This window comes from Budorcas taxicolor, chromosome 5 (genome assembly GCF_023091745.1).
Source record: "Budorcas taxicolor isolate Tak-1 chromosome 5, Takin1.1, whole genome shotgun sequence".
Taxonomy (NCBI): domain Eukaryota; kingdom Metazoa; phylum Chordata; class Mammalia; order Artiodactyla; family Bovidae; genus Budorcas; species Budorcas taxicolor.
This window is the reverse complement of record NC_068914.1, coordinates 37048956-37066593: the sequence shown is the minus strand read 5'-3', so window position 1 is coordinate 37066593 and position 17638 is coordinate 37048956. Positions and strand designations below refer to the sequence as shown.

At 48.5% G+C, this 17638-nt stretch overlaps 1 protein-coding gene across 1 annotated transcript in view; it reads right to left on the bottom strand.

Annotated features, from left to right (window-relative positions):
* Nucleotides 1-11608, bottom strand: part of GNG4 (G protein subunit gamma 4) — a 35519-nt gene extending 23911 nt beyond the window's left edge. Inside the window, exons 1-2 of the mRNA XM_052641001.1 lie at nt 11508-11608; nt 8832-8940 (exon numbers count right to left, since the gene is read on the bottom strand). Coding sequence (XP_052496961.1) covers nt 8832-8930 — 99 coding nt within the window. The 5' untranslated portion in view covers nt 8931-8940; nt 11508-11608. The remainder of the gene's footprint in view (nt 1-8831; nt 8941-11507) is intronic.
* Nucleotides 11609-17638: the final 6030 nt, after the last annotated feature.

Sequence of the window (17638 nt, the reverse complement as noted above, 5' to 3'; positions counted from 1 at the left end):
CCAGGGACGGGGGAGCCTGGCAGGCTGCCGTCTGTGGGGTTGCACAGAGTCGGACACGACTGAAGCGAGAGCAGCAGCAGCAGCAGCATGCATGGAGTTAGGGAATAACACGCTAAGTAAGTCAGGTAGGGAAAGACAAATATCACTTATGTGGCATCTACAAAATAACACAGCCTCCCCTTGTGGCTCAGCCGGTAAAGAATCCGCCTGCAGTGTGGGAGACCTGGGTTCGATCCCTGGGTTGGGAAGATCCACTGCAGAAGAGAAAGGCTACCCACCCCAATATTCTGGACTGGAGAATTCCATGGACTGTATAGTCCACAGGGTTGCAAAGAGTTGGACATGACTGAGTGACTTTCCCTTCCACAATACAAATGATTTTATATACAAAAATAATATAAATGACTCTATATACAAAACAGAAACAGACTTACAGAGAAAACAAACTCATAGTTACCAAAGAGGAAAAGAGTCGGGGTGGGGGGGGGGGGAGATTAATTAGGAGTATGGGATTAACAGATACACACTACTATACATAAAATAGGTAACAAGGATTTACTGTGTAGCACAAGGAACTATATTCAATATCTTTTAATAACCACAATGGAAAATAGTCCAACATATATACACATAATTGAATCAGTTTGCTATACACCTGAAAATAACACAATATTGTAAATCAACCCTACTTCAACTGAAAAATAAAGGAAGTAATGCTGAAAAAATGGAAAGAATGGAAATACCCAAGAATAGGGGACCAGTTAAATAACTGCATATCAGATGATAAAGATACTAAAGATGTACATTTTAGGAGAGTATTTACCGACCTGGATATATAATCACAGTATACTGGTCAATGATAAGTCAAATTGCAAAAAGTAATAAATTGATGAACTAAATTTTACATTTTAAGGCAAGATAAATCAAACACAAAATTCTCTCTCTCTGGGCCTCCTCCCTAATGTGCAGTGTGTATTTGCATTAAACATTAACCAGAGCACCTCAAAGATGGGAATGCTTGCTCACCTGTAAAGAGCAGTTCGCCCCCTTTCTTCTGATGCTAGGAATATAACTTCTTAAAAGAATAGTGTTCTTTTCCAGTGCTGTAGGGGATCATGGTGACTTGCTGCTCCCTGCCTACCTGTTTACCTGGACTCTCTAACCTCGGTTAACCCTACGTAAAATACTGATATGTCATTTTGAGGTACGATCCTTTCTCTTGAAAATGCATGTGACTGTATCTTCTACTTTTAACGGGTAGAACAGTGCTCAGAGCTTCTGAGAGTCTGTCTCCTAGGTTATCAGCCTCAGCTGGCTCAAATAAAGTTTCCTTTTTTCTTAACTTGATTGTTAATTGAACTTTTGTCAACAAAATGTACATGATAACCACAATTTTATAAGAAAACTAGGTATAGTTGATAAGTAAACAGCTAGATGGAAAACCATGAAAATACAGAGGCTATAGTTTAAATTTTCTTTATACTTTTCTATATTTTCCAAATTTTTCTAAAATAAGTGTCATCTGCAGGAACAGACAAATTGCATTATTTTCAAAGTAAGATGTAATGCCCCTAGATACAGATACCCACTTTCTCACTTTCTCATTTCAATTTCTCCCTTTCTCCTTGAGGAGCCTTAAGAATGCTTCAGGGTGTGTCTAATTCTCTATCTCTCATTTATGGTTTGCAGAAAAGTTCTAAATGGAATAAGCACGGCATATGTAACCTCTATCTTAAACACCCATAAAAATTCAGTTTTGGGGGCTTTGTATTTTCTAACTAAAATATTTTTTGATCATGTACCTGCTTTCCCTTTAACCATCAAACAAGAAAATCTCCAAGACCAAAAGTAAATGGGAATAAGTCTTTCTCTAAAGCTATTCTCCTTTTCCAAACTGTTTTCACCAAATTTTTCATACCTGCGATGGAGAAGGATTGTGAACACCTGTCGTTATTTCTCGCGATAGAATCCCTCTTCTTTTATGTCAATACTTTCAGCACTAATTTCATTACTGCTGCCATGACTTTGGGTAACTTTTTAGCCCACTCATCACCTGCCACTCTTCTTGACCTGCCCTACTTTTTTCAGTAGTCTATAGAAGGGCAGCTGATGGGGACTTCCCTGGTGGTCAGGCGGCTAAGAATCTACCCGTCAAATCAGGGGACACAGGTTTGATCCCTGGTCTGGGAAGATCCCACGAGCCGTGGGGCAACTAAGCCCGTGCTCCACAACCAGAGAAGGCCTCACAATGAGCAGCCCACGCCCCACAATGAAGAGCAGCTCCCGCTCACTGCAAACAGAGAAGGTCTGCACGCAGCAACAAAGACCCAGCACACCCAATGATAAACAAACAAAATCAGAAAAAGAAAGGAGGCTGATGAGGAACAGGGTGATCTGTCAACAGTCAGCAAATCAAGCTTAGGTTGACAAAATTAATGTCAGCCTTAAGGCAACCCTTCTGGGTGATGTGAGCACAAACATAGCTGTTTATCTACTGAAGGTGCGTGAGAGAGCTGGGCCTAGCACTGCTTGGCAAATGTCAGCTTCCTGATCGCTGGCTGAGAGCTACCAGTTCACTGAGGGTGTCCATCCTTCCCCAGGTTCTGCCAGGACAGTCCATGGGGTTGGCCCAGTGGCAGGAGAGTCAGGGCACCCTGAGCGGTGCCCAGTGGAGCAGGAGCTCCCAGCAGCCTTCCTGAGGCCTGGGGCCTGGCCTGCTCAGGGCCTCTGTGCCTCCTCCGGGCCTGTGTGCCTCCTCCAGGGGACAACGACTTCTCTGGAGCTGAAGTCTTCTCTCGGGCTGGACAGGTTGGCTCTGGAGACCATTTTCTTCACATAAGCCTCTTCTACTTTGCTTAGCTGATATCTGCCTTCATTTCTCAACAAATTTTCCCTATTTGATGATCCATGCCATGTATATGCTTTCCCGATAGAGTTTTATATTGCTCGAGCCTCCAATGGGTGAGAGTAAGAATCAGGTTATGGGTGTTCTTTTCCAAGGGACCAAAACATTTTCCAAGTTGTCTTTATGTGCTCTTCATTTTTGTTAGAATCCTGAGTATTATTTTCTAAGCTTTCTGTTTTTGGGGAAGCCATACATGTTGAATCTTCCCTGTACTTACAATGAATGAAGTACATATAGATTTTTAAAAAAAAATTATTATTTTAAAAACTTATTGGAGTATAGGTGGCTCAGACAGTAAAGAATCTGCCTGCAATGCAGGAGACCTGGATACAATCCCTGGGTCAGGAAGATCCTCTGGAGGAGGGCATGGTAATCCACTCCAGTATTCTTGCCTGGAGAATCCCTTGGACAGAGGAGCCTGGTGGGCTACAGTCCATGGGGTCGCAAAGAGTCAGACACGACTGAGCACAGCACAAAGTTGATTTACAATGTGTTAGCGTCAGGTGTACAGCAAAGTGGAGAAGGCGATGGCGCCCCACTCCAGTCCTCCTGCCTGGAAAATCCTATGGATGGAGGAGCCTGGTAGGCTGCAGTCCATGGGGTTGCAAACAGTTGGACACGACTGAGCGACTTCACTTTCACTGTTCACTTTCATGCATTGGAGAAGGAAATGGCACCCCACTCCAGTGTTCTTGCCTGGAGAATCCCAGGGACAGGGGAGCCTGGTGGGCTGCCGTTTGTGGGGTCGCACAGAGTCGGACACGACTGAAGCGACTTAGCAGCAGCAGTACAGCGAAGTGAATCAGTTGTATAGACACAAATATCCACTCTTTTTTAGATTCTTTTTCCCATATGGGTCATTACAGGGTACTGAAAAGAGTTCCCTGTACTATACCGTAGGTCCTTGTTAGTTATCTTTCTTTTTTTAAAAATATTTTCAAGTGGTTACTATCTGCTAGGCACTTTCTTTTGTTTTCATTTGTTTTGGCTGTGCCTCAGGGCATGTGGGATCTTAGTTCCCCAGCCAGGGATCAAGCCCATGCCCGCTGCATTGGAAGCACGGAGTCTTGGCCACTGGGCCGCGCCAGGGAGGTCCCTCGTTTCCTATTTTATATGCAGTGGTGTGTATACGTCAAAGCAGCTGGTACAGGTTCTCAAAGTGGGACACCCAGCTTTGTTGGGAAATGGTCTGGTGAGCTTGGAGGTGGGATGGAGAAGAGTCACCTGAATGCTGGGCGAGACGGCTGAGTCGGGGGAGGCAGTCAATAAACATTAAAGGAACGAAGATAGTGTAAGCTGCTTTTGGCAAGAAAGAGCTATCTCCAGGGGGCCCCTTTGTCTTATCATTAATATTAAACGAGGCACCCCCACGCTCCACTCATCTCGGGCCCTGGCACACCTTTCAAATTTTTTCATCACACAATATCTTGCCACAAGTTTTGTGGGTTCTTTCCATAGGTCAAAGAAGTATAATAGAAATGAAACGTAAGTAACTCACAGGTGACCAAATCTCTTCCCTAGCTTCCCCTTCAGGAATCTCCAGAACAAAGTGTGTGAACCAGACAGTATCTCAGGGAAAATCACAAGGAATCAAGAGGCCTGCACACAAGCCTGCACGCAGTGGGGGACGGCTCTGATCCCCCATCTCAAGGCTCCACCAAGATTACGTCCCGTGTTTCCCTTTAAAAACTTCCATGGTCTAGCAGAATCCTCAGAGGTGGTTTCTAGGTGACACCAAGTCCACCATCTCCCCAGATTGCCAGCATTCTGATAAAAGCAATTTTTTCCTACCAACATTTGTCTCTCTCTCCAGTATTGATTTTTGAGTGGTGATCAGCTGGATCTGATTTGGTAAGAGTAGGGAGGTTTAAGAAGGTTGTTGAGGGTGAGTGTGGGGAGGGCCTCTGTAACATGTGGGGTTTGCGGGCTGGCTAGGGGCTACATGGTGAAGTCTTCGTTTTATGTCCTACAAAATCTGCAATGAAGTCTACGTCAGTCTATTGCACCAGCGCTTTTGTGCAGATGATGTCTGCGGAGACAGACAGGACCTGAAGATCATAGTGGATGTTTCTACATTTTACCTCCACGAACTGCTCAAACCTCTCTTGAGTTCACACTGATACTTTTTCCTGCCTTTGCAACCCAAATAGTGGCATGATGCAGTATTTTTCCCCTCTCTCTCCTTTACTTCCCTGAGCTGTAAATATCATCCTTTCCTTCCTCTCCCACGAGATACTCTTCCAAGCAGAGAAAACTACGACGCCTGGAGGCGGGTTCTGCAGTTGGCAACACACTGTGTGAGCTACGGGGCTCGTCCCTGGTTTCCCACCCAACGTGTGTCCTTCCTGGCTGTCCTCTGGGTGCTTCTACCCAGAGCTGGCTCTGGGACTCATCATCGCGATTACTGTTCCCACAGGGCCTCCAGCTGTTTCCACTTGTTCATCCCTCTCTCTGGGCTCCGTGGCTGGCATGGCACACAGGGGAACACCTGGTGTTCCCCTCACTGTATGAGGTCAGAGAGTTCTAGGAGCTGCTCCTCTCCTCCTCCCACACAGCTTCCCTCTGTCATTTACCCCCAGGATCCTTTTTTCCTTCTTCATTTCCCTGTGATGAACTCTCACCCACCCTAGAGAGGCCACTTCTTTTTCCTGGTGACACTCTTCCACTTTCCTCCCTCCCCAAGGCACCTATTGGCTTCCCTGCTGGCTTAGTGGTAAAGAATCTGCCTCCCTAATGCAGGCGATGTGGGCTCAATCCCCGGATGGGGAAGATCCCCAGAGAACAAAATGGCAACCCACTCCAGTATTCTTACCTGGAAAATCTCATGGACAGAGGAGCCTGGCAGGCTACAGTCCACACAGTTGCAAAAAGTTGGACATGACTTAGCGACTGAACAACAAGGCGCTTATCATGGTCGATTTGGGGTATCCTTGATGGATCCTCTTTCCACATTCTGTTTGTTGTCTGGCTACTTGATATCAATATACATCTTTTTTCCCCCCAAGTTGCATCAAGTAGATTTTTCCCCAAAGCCCTCCTGTGCCCTGAACCAAGGGGTGTCTAGTGCTTAAAAATCCAGTGTGAGCTTAACACTCATTAGAATGGCTATTATTTTTAAAAACGAAAGTAAGTGTTGGCAAGGATGTGGAGCAACTGGATCCCCTGTGCATTGCTGGGGGTGAAAGTGAAAAGTGTTAGCCACTCAGTCAAGTCCGACTCTTCGTGACCCTATGGACTACAGCTCACCAGGCCAGTCTGTCCATGGAATTCTCCAGGCAAGAAAACTGGAGTGGGTATCCATTCCTTTCTCCAGGGGAGTCTTCCTGACCCAGGAGTGAGGTTGAGGTAGATATAAAAAGGTATGGCTATCATGGAAACCAACACTATGGTTCCTCAAAAAGGTGAACATAGAAGTACTATATGACCCAGCAATGCCACTTCTGGCTATATACAGGAAAGAATGGAAAGCACTGACCCAAATGCATTCCACGTTCATAGCAGCATTATTGACAAAAGACAAAAGGTGGAAACAACTCAAATGTCCATCAACACACGAATAGGTAAATAAAATATGGTAGATACACGTAATGAAATACTATTCACCCTTACAAGGAATGAAATTCAGACACAGGCTACACTGGACAAGACTTGAAGGCAGATGTCAAGTGAAATAGGCCATACACAAAATACAGACAAATACTGTACGATTCCACTTGTAGGGATGAAGCACCCTGAACAGCCAAATTCATAGAGACATAAAGTAGAAGAGAGGTTTCCAGGGGCTGTGGGGGCAGGGGACGGGGAGTGAGAGTTTAACGGGTGGAGTTTCTGTTTGGGATAACGAAAACGTTCTAGAAACAGATGACCACAGGATGTTGTGGACGTACATAATGTTATTGAATTACACACTTAAAAACAGTAAAAATGGCAAATTATGTTACGTGTATCTAATCACGATTTTAAAAACTTAATATTTGAGGTTGTGTGAGCACAAACAAAAAACCACATGTGACTGCGCAGCTCTCGCTGGGATGTGGTTCTGGGGGCCACCTCTGTCCTCAGGCAGCCCCGGATCATCTCTGCAGGGATCAAACTCTGCCAGCTCAGAACCAGACCTGTCATGGGCCCTGTAATCAGCACAGAGGCTGTAGGGGCCCCAGGAGGCCTCTCACGAGATCAAGGAGCTGCAGTTCCACAACCCAGAACTGCAAGAAGGGGACTGCCCGGCCCGTGACACCACCCGAATAGCACACTGGACTCTGAGCAGCCCTGTGACCTCCTCTCCTTCTCTGGGAGACTGACATATCCTGCGGGGACTCCTGAAGAGCCCTTCCGCATGGGGACACGCACTTCACTGTGACTCCTGGGGTGCTGATGGTCATGAGAGGATCTGTTACCATGGAGAGCGTCTTCCTTGACAAACCAGAACTCCCCGCCAATGGCTTCTGCTGGCCCCTGGCCTCTGGCAACGTTATTGACTGCGGTTAGGTCATCCCACGGCCCCAGCCGTGCACCAGCTGTTCCTGTGCACACAGCTGCCCTCCCAGCACAACCGGCTTCTCTAAGTCCAAGTGCTCGCAATGAGCCTTGGTCAGCTTATACTAGCCTTCCCTCCGCCCCCATATCACTTCGCAACCAACCCCCAGCTCATGGCTCCAGGAAGTCTTCTCTGAGCAACGTAATGGGAACATTCCATTTGTTTTTCCAGCCCAGGGCCGTGCCAAGGGCAGAGCGGGTGCTCAGGGATCTCTGTCCAACGAGTGCATCCCCTCGCATCCTTGTCCTCTCACCAAAAGTCTGTCCTGCCTTTGAACCACTAGTGCCTGCAACACTCATCCTTAGACCCATTTCTATACCACTGGGCTCCTCCTCTTTAGAACTGTTTCTTTTCTTGCTCCCTCCTCTAGCCTAGGGATTAAAGATGGTTTATTTGTAGCTGGTATCAGTATGTGCAGATACAGCCAGTCCGCTTGGACCAATGGGTGTCATCCTGCATTCCCTTCTTGCTTCGTACACATCGTGTCACTTACTGGGCATGTTGCTGCCTCCTTGGATAGCTGGTACCCGAAGCTCCCTGGGGAGGGGGATGGATGGAGGCCGACTGATGGAGCTGGTGTTATCTGGTCATAGCTCTGGGCAGTGGGAGCCTCAGGGAGGGACTGCTTGCTCCACCAACAGAGGGCATTAGGAGTCACCCGCTGCCCCACGGATTCTGTCCTGTTTGGGTGAGAGCCCTGGTTTTATGTCCCCACAGGGCACAGACACAACAGACTGGTGTTTTCTGCTGTGAGATGCCCGATGCACTTCCAGCTCCATTCGAGTCAATGAACCTAACTAAGCTGCATCTCAGGGCCACTTGCTCCACCTGGCCTCCTGCTCCCTTTGAAGTGGCATCTGGGGAAGAGCTGGCTTTGTTCCCCCAGCGTGAAGACATCTCCACTCCTCAGTGAAGTGAAGTGAACAGGGTGGGAGGAGGCTGGTACCCTCCTTCCCTTTCCCCCAAGGAGCAGCTGACAAACGCAGACATGATTCGACGTGGCACTTCCCCCAGCATCCCTATCAAAATACCTGATGTTGTCTCATCTCTGAGTCACTGGACCAGGCAGGAAAACTATGATGGATCGCATGGTTCAACTCCCTCTCTCGCTTATGGGCATGACAACTGAGTTAAAGAGAGCTGAGATGAACATGGGTCTATTTTAGGCGACTCCTTATGGAATTCACGCACACTGTGTATTTTGCATCCCTTGGTTCCTCGGGCATGCTTGGAACTCTGGAGCAAACGCTCGTCTGTAAATGTTACAGCTGCCAGTGTCGGGTGGATGCTCTACGGGGTGACGTGTTCACTCTCACATGGCTGCTTTGGACACGGGGGGACTGCTGTGAGCAGAGTGCTGGTCAGAGGGCAGGCGGGCCTGATGCTTACCTTCACCCTGTCCATGCAGGCTTCCATCTTCAGCTGCTCCACAGCTTTCCGGGCTTGGGAGATGCTGGCGGTGCTGTTATTGGACATGCCTTCTTTCATTCTGCTGCCCCTGGAACAACCAAAGCTAAGGAGGTTGGAAGCGTTGCTTGTCTGAAAACAGAGCCCCCCTCAACTGTCTCCCCCTCCCATCCTCTGCAGCTTCTCTGTCCGGGTTGGGGAGCCACGGGGGCAGACCCTCCTGGGGTCAGAGGGTCATCTGAGTGATGGGAGCAAGACACGGGCTTCTGGGGCCACCTGTCATCCGCTCCCTGTCGCCGGGGCTGAGAAAGCCTGGCAGCAGAGGCCCATGTCTTCCTCCTATCCTTACACCCCACTGCCATAAGGAATACCCTGACATCTGTTCAGTGATTTGTTAGTAATAACTCGTCTTCATACACATTTGTTCTTTTTGCTGCGTGGCATGTGGGATCTTAGTTCGCTGACCGGGGATTGAACCCGTGCCCCCTGCAGCGGAAGTGCAGAGTCTTAACCACCAGGCCACCAGGGAAGTCCACCAACCATACAGATTCGTTCACTCATTCCTCAAGCATATCTACAAGTTGGCAAAACAGTCTGAGTTTTGTTTTGCACATAAGAAAGAGCAAAAAGCAGAGAAATGAAGCCAAGAGCTTCTTCCCACAGCCAAGACCTCTTGGTCTAGGACCCAAACGCAAAGCGCTGACGCTTCGCTCAGGGCTCTTTCCTCTCACAGAGAGCCCCCTAGCCGTTTATAGTGCAAAGCACAAGTTTCCCCTGCAAGAGTTTGCTTTATCATTCATTTCGCTATTATTCCAAAAAGTTTATATTGTTTTTAAATAACACACGCACACCTCCATCCCCTATCCCAAGCACAGAAGACCCCTGTGATGCTAACTTTTCTGCAGGAAAGCACACGCCATAGGTTACTGTTACCCCGTTTAATGAGAAACTCCTGGAGACCTATGCGGTCAGGCCTGAGAGCTGGGGGTGGATCTCGCAGGTGACCGTGGTTTTGTATAGTGCGCAGGGAGGTGTGAGGGGGCTGGGCCGGTCCCGGGATGTGCAGACCACACTCTGGGTTTCCTCATTCAAGCAATGACTCTCTGGCCCAGATGAGGCCTGACGTCAACTTCATTTATTCCCAGACAATGTTTGAAAAATAGAACTTGCCTGTTGTGATACGTGGCAGCCACCGAAGTCAGAGTTAACAGGGCTGTGTTCCTCTCTTGGTTGCAAACTTTTATTCAACAAGAAGAGAAGGAGAAGCAGGAGGAGTTGGGGGTTTTGAAACTCGGGGGAGCAGCTGCTGACCCCTTACTCTACAGAGATGTGTGTGCATTTCTGCATGTGTCCCTGCACACGGGGCTGTGTCCCTGCCTGCGCCCACGTGCCTGACAAGCATACTCTGCCGGCCTGTGTGTGCAGCGGTCCCCGTGTGGATGTGTGTGTTTATGCATCCTTGTGTCCACACAAAAGGAGGGAGAAGATGCAGGCCAGTTCCAAGCCTCCCCAGCCCAACTGACAAGGGGAAAAGGGCCTTGAAATCATTGCCTTCAGGCCCTAATCCTCCTGCCCCATTTCTGAATCCATCCTTCTCTTTCCTTATCACCAGCTTGGGGCTTTCAGAAGTTAGGGGACTTGGGGGTGGTGGGGACCCAGGGGGCTGGTTAGAGGAAGCTGAGGCCAGGATCCGCAGGAGTGAAGAAATGAAGAAGCGGGGGAGGGCAGAGAAGGAGGAGGGGGCTCTTACTGTATGTGCGTGTCTGGGTATGAGGATTTGTGTGACTGTGTGTAAGTGAGGGTGTGTGTGTGTGTGCAGGTGAGTGGGGTGTGGGTGTGAGGGTATAAAGATGTATGTGTGGGGGGTGAGTATGCACACAGGTGTACAAGTGTGACAATGCGTGTGAGTGGGTGTGGTCAGGCATCTTTCTCCTCGGGCACATGGATACACTCACACAGACAGCTTGCCTGGGGAGGTTCTGACGGCCACACTTTGTAATTTGGTAAACTCAGAGTTGGGGGCAGGGCAGCGCACGATGCTTCAGTCCCCACTGCTGCTGATCTGACCTGACTCAGGACAGTCTTTAGTTTCTGGATGAGTGGATGTCATTGTGCCTTTTCAGCCATCCTCCCTAACATGCCTTATCTCCACAGACCCTTGTGAAGTGTTGGCTGGCAGAGCTCTGCAGTCTGTCTCTCCTGGAAATCTCTGAAAGACAGCTACTGCCTTCGGCCTGAAGGGACTGAGCAGCTTATACTCGGGGGTGGGGGGGGACGGTGGTGGTGGTTGACCCCCTTCCATCCCCTTTGTCATAGCAAGTCGCTGGCCAAGGATGCTGGCCTGAGTAATATCTCTGTTCCTAGGTGGGGAAGGACACAGCTTGATTTCCAAGCCAAGGCCAGCAACCCATGGAGGTGGCTTGTATCTCTTGCTGCTCCCCCATCACCCACTCACACGAGGGATAATGTGAAATGAAGGGTGAAACAGCCTTCACAAGGCCTTACACTGGGGCTGAGGATGCAGTGATGGCGTGAGGACCTGGCCACACATCGAGGGTCCCGACAGCCAGTCTCACCCCAGGCCCACACGTGTACTGCCAGCAGTGACCCCTGCCCTCCAGAGAACCTGTTCTTGGACAGGGCCCCTCACGTCCTCACCTGCTGAGAGATGGCACAGTGACAGGCCTGGGCTGGGGACCAGCTGGAGGCAGGAGTAGCTGACAGTCAACAGACGAGAGGCTGCGCCAGGGCCCTGCTGTGCGCTCGCCTGGAAGCACAACCAGAGATGGGTCACCAATGCGGCAGGAGCCAGCCGATCCCCAGACAGCCCGTCCCTCGAAGTCCTGTCCTCGTGGCCAGCAGCTGTCTCTCCTGGAGCAGGCCACAGGGGAGATGGTGAGCTAAAGGCGGGAAGAGAAGTCCCCAAGCTGACAGAGCACAAGGGAACATCCGGAGGCCACAGACCACCAGGGGCCTCCCCCACCCCCACTCACTGGCAGACCTCTGCCAAACAAACAGTTTATATTTTCTTAAATTCTGAAACAACATGCCCATTGTAGAAAAATGTGAAGGTGGAGAAAATTGGCTTCCCTGGTGGCTCAGATGGTAAAGCATCTGCCTACAATGCGGGAGACCTGGGTTCAATCCCTGGGTTGGGAAGATCCCCTGGAGAAGGAAATGGCTATCCACTCCAGTACTGTTGCCTGGAAAATTCCATGGACGGAGGCACCTGGTAAGCTATAGTCAATGGCATTGCAAAGAGTTGTACACCACTGAGCAACTTCCCTTCAACTTCCCTCCTCTGGGGCGTCCCACGGTGGCTCAGATGGCAAAACACCTTCCTGCAGGAGACTCGGGCTTGATCCCTGGGTCAGGAAGATCCTCTGGAGAAGGGAATGGCTTCCCACTCTAGAATTCTTGCCTGGAGAATCCCCATGGACAGAGGAACCTGTCGGGCTACAGTTCATGGGGTCACAAAGAGTCGGACATGACTGAGTGACTAACACATACTCCCTCCTCCAGAAAGGACGACTCTGGGACAATGGAACTCCCTCCCCCAGAACTCCCAGCACCCTTCCCTGCAGCACCCATCTCCTGGGATCCCAGTGTTGTTCTCAGACCTATCTGACTCTTTGTGACCACATGGGCAGCAGCACGTCAGGCTTCCCTGTCCTTCACTATCTCCTGGAGTTTGCTCAAACTCCTGTCCATTGAGTTGGTGATATCATCCAACCATCTCATTCTCTATCACCCCCTTCTCCTCCTGCCCTCAATCTTTCTCAGCATCAGGGTCTTTTCTAGTGAGTTGGCTCTTCACATCATCAGGTGGCCAAAGTATTGGAGCTTTGGCATCAGTTCTTCCAATGAATATTCAGGGTTGATTTCCTTTCAGTTTAGTTTAGTCGCTCAGTCATGTCCGACTCTTTGGGACCCCATGGACTGCAGCATGCCAGGCTTCCCTGTCCATCACCAACTTCTGGAGCTTGCTCAAACTCATGTTGATCAAGTCGATGATGCCATTCAAACATCTCATCCTCTGTCGCCCCCTTCTCCTTCTGCAGTCAATCTTTCCCAGCATCAATGTCTTTCCAATGAGTCAGTTCTTCGCATCAGGTGGCCAAAGTATTAGAGCTTCAGCATCAGTCCTTCCAATGACTATTCAGGACTGATTTCCTTTAGGATTGACTGGTTTGATCTTCTTTCTGTCCAAGAGACTCTCAAGAGTCTTCTCCAACACCACAGCTCAAAAGCATCAATTCTTCAGTGCTCAGCTTTATGATCCAACTCTCACATCCATACTTAACTACTGGAAAAACCATAGCTTAGACTATACCGACATTTGTTGGCAAAGTAATGTTTCTGCTTTTTAATATGCTGTCTAGGTTGTTCATAGCTTTTCTTCCAAGGAGCAAGAGTCTTTTAATTTCATGGCTGCACTCACCATCTGCAGTGATTTTGGAACCCAAGAAAATAAAGTCTCTCACTGTTTCCACTGTTTCCCCATCTATTTGCCATGAAGTGATGGGACCAGATGCCATGATCTCGGTTTGTTTGAACGTTGAATTTTCAGCCAGCTTCTTCACTCTCCTCTTTTACTTTCATCAGAGATCCTATAGGAAACCCCAGAAACAAAGCAAAACCAAAGCCAGGCTAGACTCACATGCTGTTTACTCCCCAGGCTAGAGGGGCCTCCAAGTGTGTTTTGGTTTGAGGTGTTTGGCCAGTTGTATGGCTTCACAGACACCAGTGCCTTCTGTTTCCAAGGCGATTGTTTCTTCCTGTCACAGTCATTTGTTACATCTAGACGTTTCCCATCCCCCAAAAGCTGTTAGGCTTTTATGGAGTCTTATTCTCATCTCCTTTCCTGTTTCGTTTTCTCATTCTCTGCTGTTAGAAAACCCTTTGGGGCTGTAATTTGAAAAGATACATGCACCCCAGTGTTCACAGAAGTGCTATTTACAACAGCTAAGACATGGAAACGAGGTAAATGGGCATCAACAGAGGACTGGATAAAGAAGATGTGGTTCATACATACAATGGAATATTACTCAGCCATAAAAAAGAATGAAATAATGCCATTTACAGCAACATGAATGAACCCAGAGATTATTGTACTAAGTTAACTAAGTCAGAAAGAGTTTACTGATACCAGTTATATATGGAATCTAAACTATAACACAAATGAACTTACATTTGTGTAAAATATACAAAACAAATATGCATAAAATATACAAAACGAACTGACAGACACAGAGGACAGTCTTGTGGCTGCTGAGGGGAAGGGGGAGGGATGGGTTGGGAGTTTGGGATTAATGGACGTAAATTATTATATATAGGATGGATAAACAACAAGGTCCTACTGTATAAAACAGGAAACTATAATCAATATCCCAAGATAAACCATAGTGGAAAAGAATTTGAAAAAGAACATATGTATGTCTGAATCACTTTGCTGTATAGCAGAAATCAACACAACATTGTAAACATTAATAAATTTGAAAAAAGAAAATTCTTTTTGGCCTATTTCCTTGTTTTTTTCACTTTGCTAACAGTCCTCTCAAGACCCACTTCAGCGTCTGTTTTCGAGTTACTGGTTTTCCAAGTGGCACAGGATCGGTCAGCTGTGGGGGCCCAGCGGGGTCCTAACTAGAGACGCCAAGGAGGGTCCAGCGGGTTTTCCACCAGGAATCCCCACTCCCACAATAATCTTCCAAAGGCAGCCAGACAGACGGACAGACATGTCCTAGAGACCCTCCAGCCAGATGGACAGACATGTCCTAGGGACCCTCCAGATGAGGAGCCAGATAGAGGCCATACCTAAGACTTCCCTGACCAGGGATGTTTTCTCGTGGAGCTGGTCCCACCTCAGTGACCTGGACCTCCCTTCCCTCTCTGCTCTGCAGAGAGATCCTGACATCCTAAGCCTTCCAAGCGAGGCGTGAGTCCACTGGCTCGCAGGCTTTGCTGTGCATCTGAGTCACTTGGGGTCCCAGCCAGACCTCTTAGGACACACACTCCATCAGCAGGGCAGGGAGGGACCCACAGCAGCAGCCCTGGGAGCTGGGGGATGGGCGCAGGATCCCAGCCCCACCCAGGCCTGCATGGAATCCACATTAACCCGAGTCATTCACATGTGCCTTGCAGGTGGAGAAGTCCTCCGTTGGACTAGATCTTAAGCCCAAGACAATGAGACTTTCCCCAAGACACCTGAGTTGGTAGTGAAGGTGGGGGGTGGGGGGGTCACTGCTCTCCTGACCCTCAATGTGAGCCACAGTCCCTTCCAGCTTTGGGGACTCCTCTTTCAGACGATTAAGTCTGGTGGCACTTTAAGAGACCACATATCAGGAAAAAGCTGTATTGATTTCATCCACTTGGCATTTGCACATAGTGTCTTCCCTCTGATGCTTGGAGCGTTTCAGATGTCGGCCCACCAGCTGCTCTGGTCCCTTGAGGGGCTATAGGATCATTGCTGCTTTTCAAAGGAGGACAGGTGTTGGTATGGCCAGGAACCCAGCTCCTCACTGGCTTCCTTGATCTGGTTGCTGAAACATGCTCTTTTTCTTTAACTGGAGGATAACTGCTTACAATGTTGTGTTACTTTCTGCTGTACAACATGTGAATCAGCTGTACACATACATGTATCCCCTCCCTCTTGGACCTCCCTCCCACCCGACCATCCCACCCCTCTAGGTCATCACAGAGCACCGAGTTGAGCTCCTCATGCTATACAGCAGCTTCCCACTAGCATCTATTTTACACATGGTAAAAAACACTGCTTTTTAATAGCACTAAATGTTACCACGATGTTTTCCAAAGCTTTTTTTTCCCCCTGAAGAAAATACACTCATCCCTAAATAAAATGCTGTGGTCTCACTGTGGGGGCCTGGGAAGATCTACCAGGTGGCCATGGGCTGGGAGGAGGCCCTGGTGCACAGAGGTACATGGATGCCTGGGTTCCCAGAGCCAACACAACCCAGGTCCATGTGGACATAACTCTTGCCTGGACAAGAGCAAATCCAGGCTTCAGAGCAGTGATGTTAACTATCCATGGCTACTGTTGTTTCAGATCCTAAATGGAGCAGGGTAACTGCAATCACATGCATTTGCTGACGGCAATGCTGGGCCTCGAGGAACAAGAGTCATGGTCTCTGTGGGCGGTGTCACCCATGGTTCCAAGCATCAGGTTGATGGATGTCTTCTTACACACGGCAGCATATGTTTCTAAATGGATGCAGAACCAGAAGACTGGACGTGGACTGGAGCATATGTGTGGGTTCCTGTGAAAGACTGTGAGGCCAGGGGCACGAGGCTTGCCTGTCCCCAGAGAGAGCTCAGGGGCCGGAGGAGAATAACTAAGGCAGGGCTGTAGGGTCATAGGTGTCCACAAGCATCCAACAGAATCCACTCTCCCCTTTTCTCATAATAATTGTGGCTGGTAAAACAGATGCTCACATACTGAGGTGTGGGGAGGTCATTCTGGCTTACACACATGCATGACTTGAATTTTAGACTAGCTAAAATAGCCTGTTTGTGGCTGATCAAACCTACATTGTACAGTGGCTTTAAAAAAATTTCTTCCCCCAAATGTTTAAGTATCCTCTTGCATTTTCCGGCCCCTTTATTTTTTTCATTGCATTTTGTTATTTTTATTTTATTAATTTTAGGCTGTGCCATGTGGCATGCAGGATCTTAGTTCCCTGACCTGGGATCAAACCTGTGCCCCCTGTATTGGAAGCTTGGAGTCTTAACCAGTGGACTTCCAAGGAAGACCTCAAACATCTGCTTTAATTATTAAAGAAAAGGGCACACTGACCATGTGAAAAATAAAGATTAAATGCCCCACTACCTGGGACATTAAGGCTGGGACTCCTTTGATAACAAAGACTCCCTTCCCAGGTGCCAAGGTCATGCCGCCTTGCTGTGTATGTACTGGTCTATTTGTCTTTTAAAGTTTGAAGGAATGTATCCCTAACTTTGGAGAAGGCAATGGCACCCCACTCCAGTACTCTTGCCTGGAAAATCCCAGGGATGGAGGGGCCTGGTAGGCTGCAGACACGACTGAGTGACTTCACTTTCACTTTTCACTTTCATGCATTGGAGAAGGAAATGGCAACCCACTCCAGTGTTCTTGCCTGGAGAATCCCAGGGACAGAGGAGCCTGGTGGGCTGCCGTCTATGGGTTTGCACAGAGTTGGACATGACTGAAGCGACTTAGCAGCAGCAGCATCATCCCTAACTTGTTTAATGTTCTTTGTTCTGACAACATATAAAACTGTGCTGAATACCTTGAGAGGCTGTCTTCTGGGCTATATCTTCAGTAGAATTCTTTTCTATTCCTATTATAGATTGTTTATTGATTATTTTCAGTGACATGGCCATGAACTTGACTTTCTCCAGCTTCCGCAGCAGGTAGGTGTGGCTTTGTGAGTTTTCTCATCAGTGGAAAATAAGTGGAAATACAGGGTGCCACTTCCCTCCTGGGCCTCAGAACACTACGTGTGTGTGTGTGCCTCCACACACCTTCCCCACTCCACAATCTGGACCACGGATGTGTCGGCAATCAGCCAGGGAAGGCAAAGACAGGCCCCTGGGCAGTGGTTCCCCAAGCAGGATCCCTGGACCAACAGCCTTAGGATCACCTGGGAGCTTGTCAGAAATGCAAATTCTCAAGCCCTACTCAGACCTGCTGGGTGGGAGTGGAAAGTGGTTTAACCAGCCCTTCAGGGGGTTGAGGTGCTCAGGAGAGACTGAGGACTACAGTCCCAAGGCAGGAGTGGGAAAAAGATTAT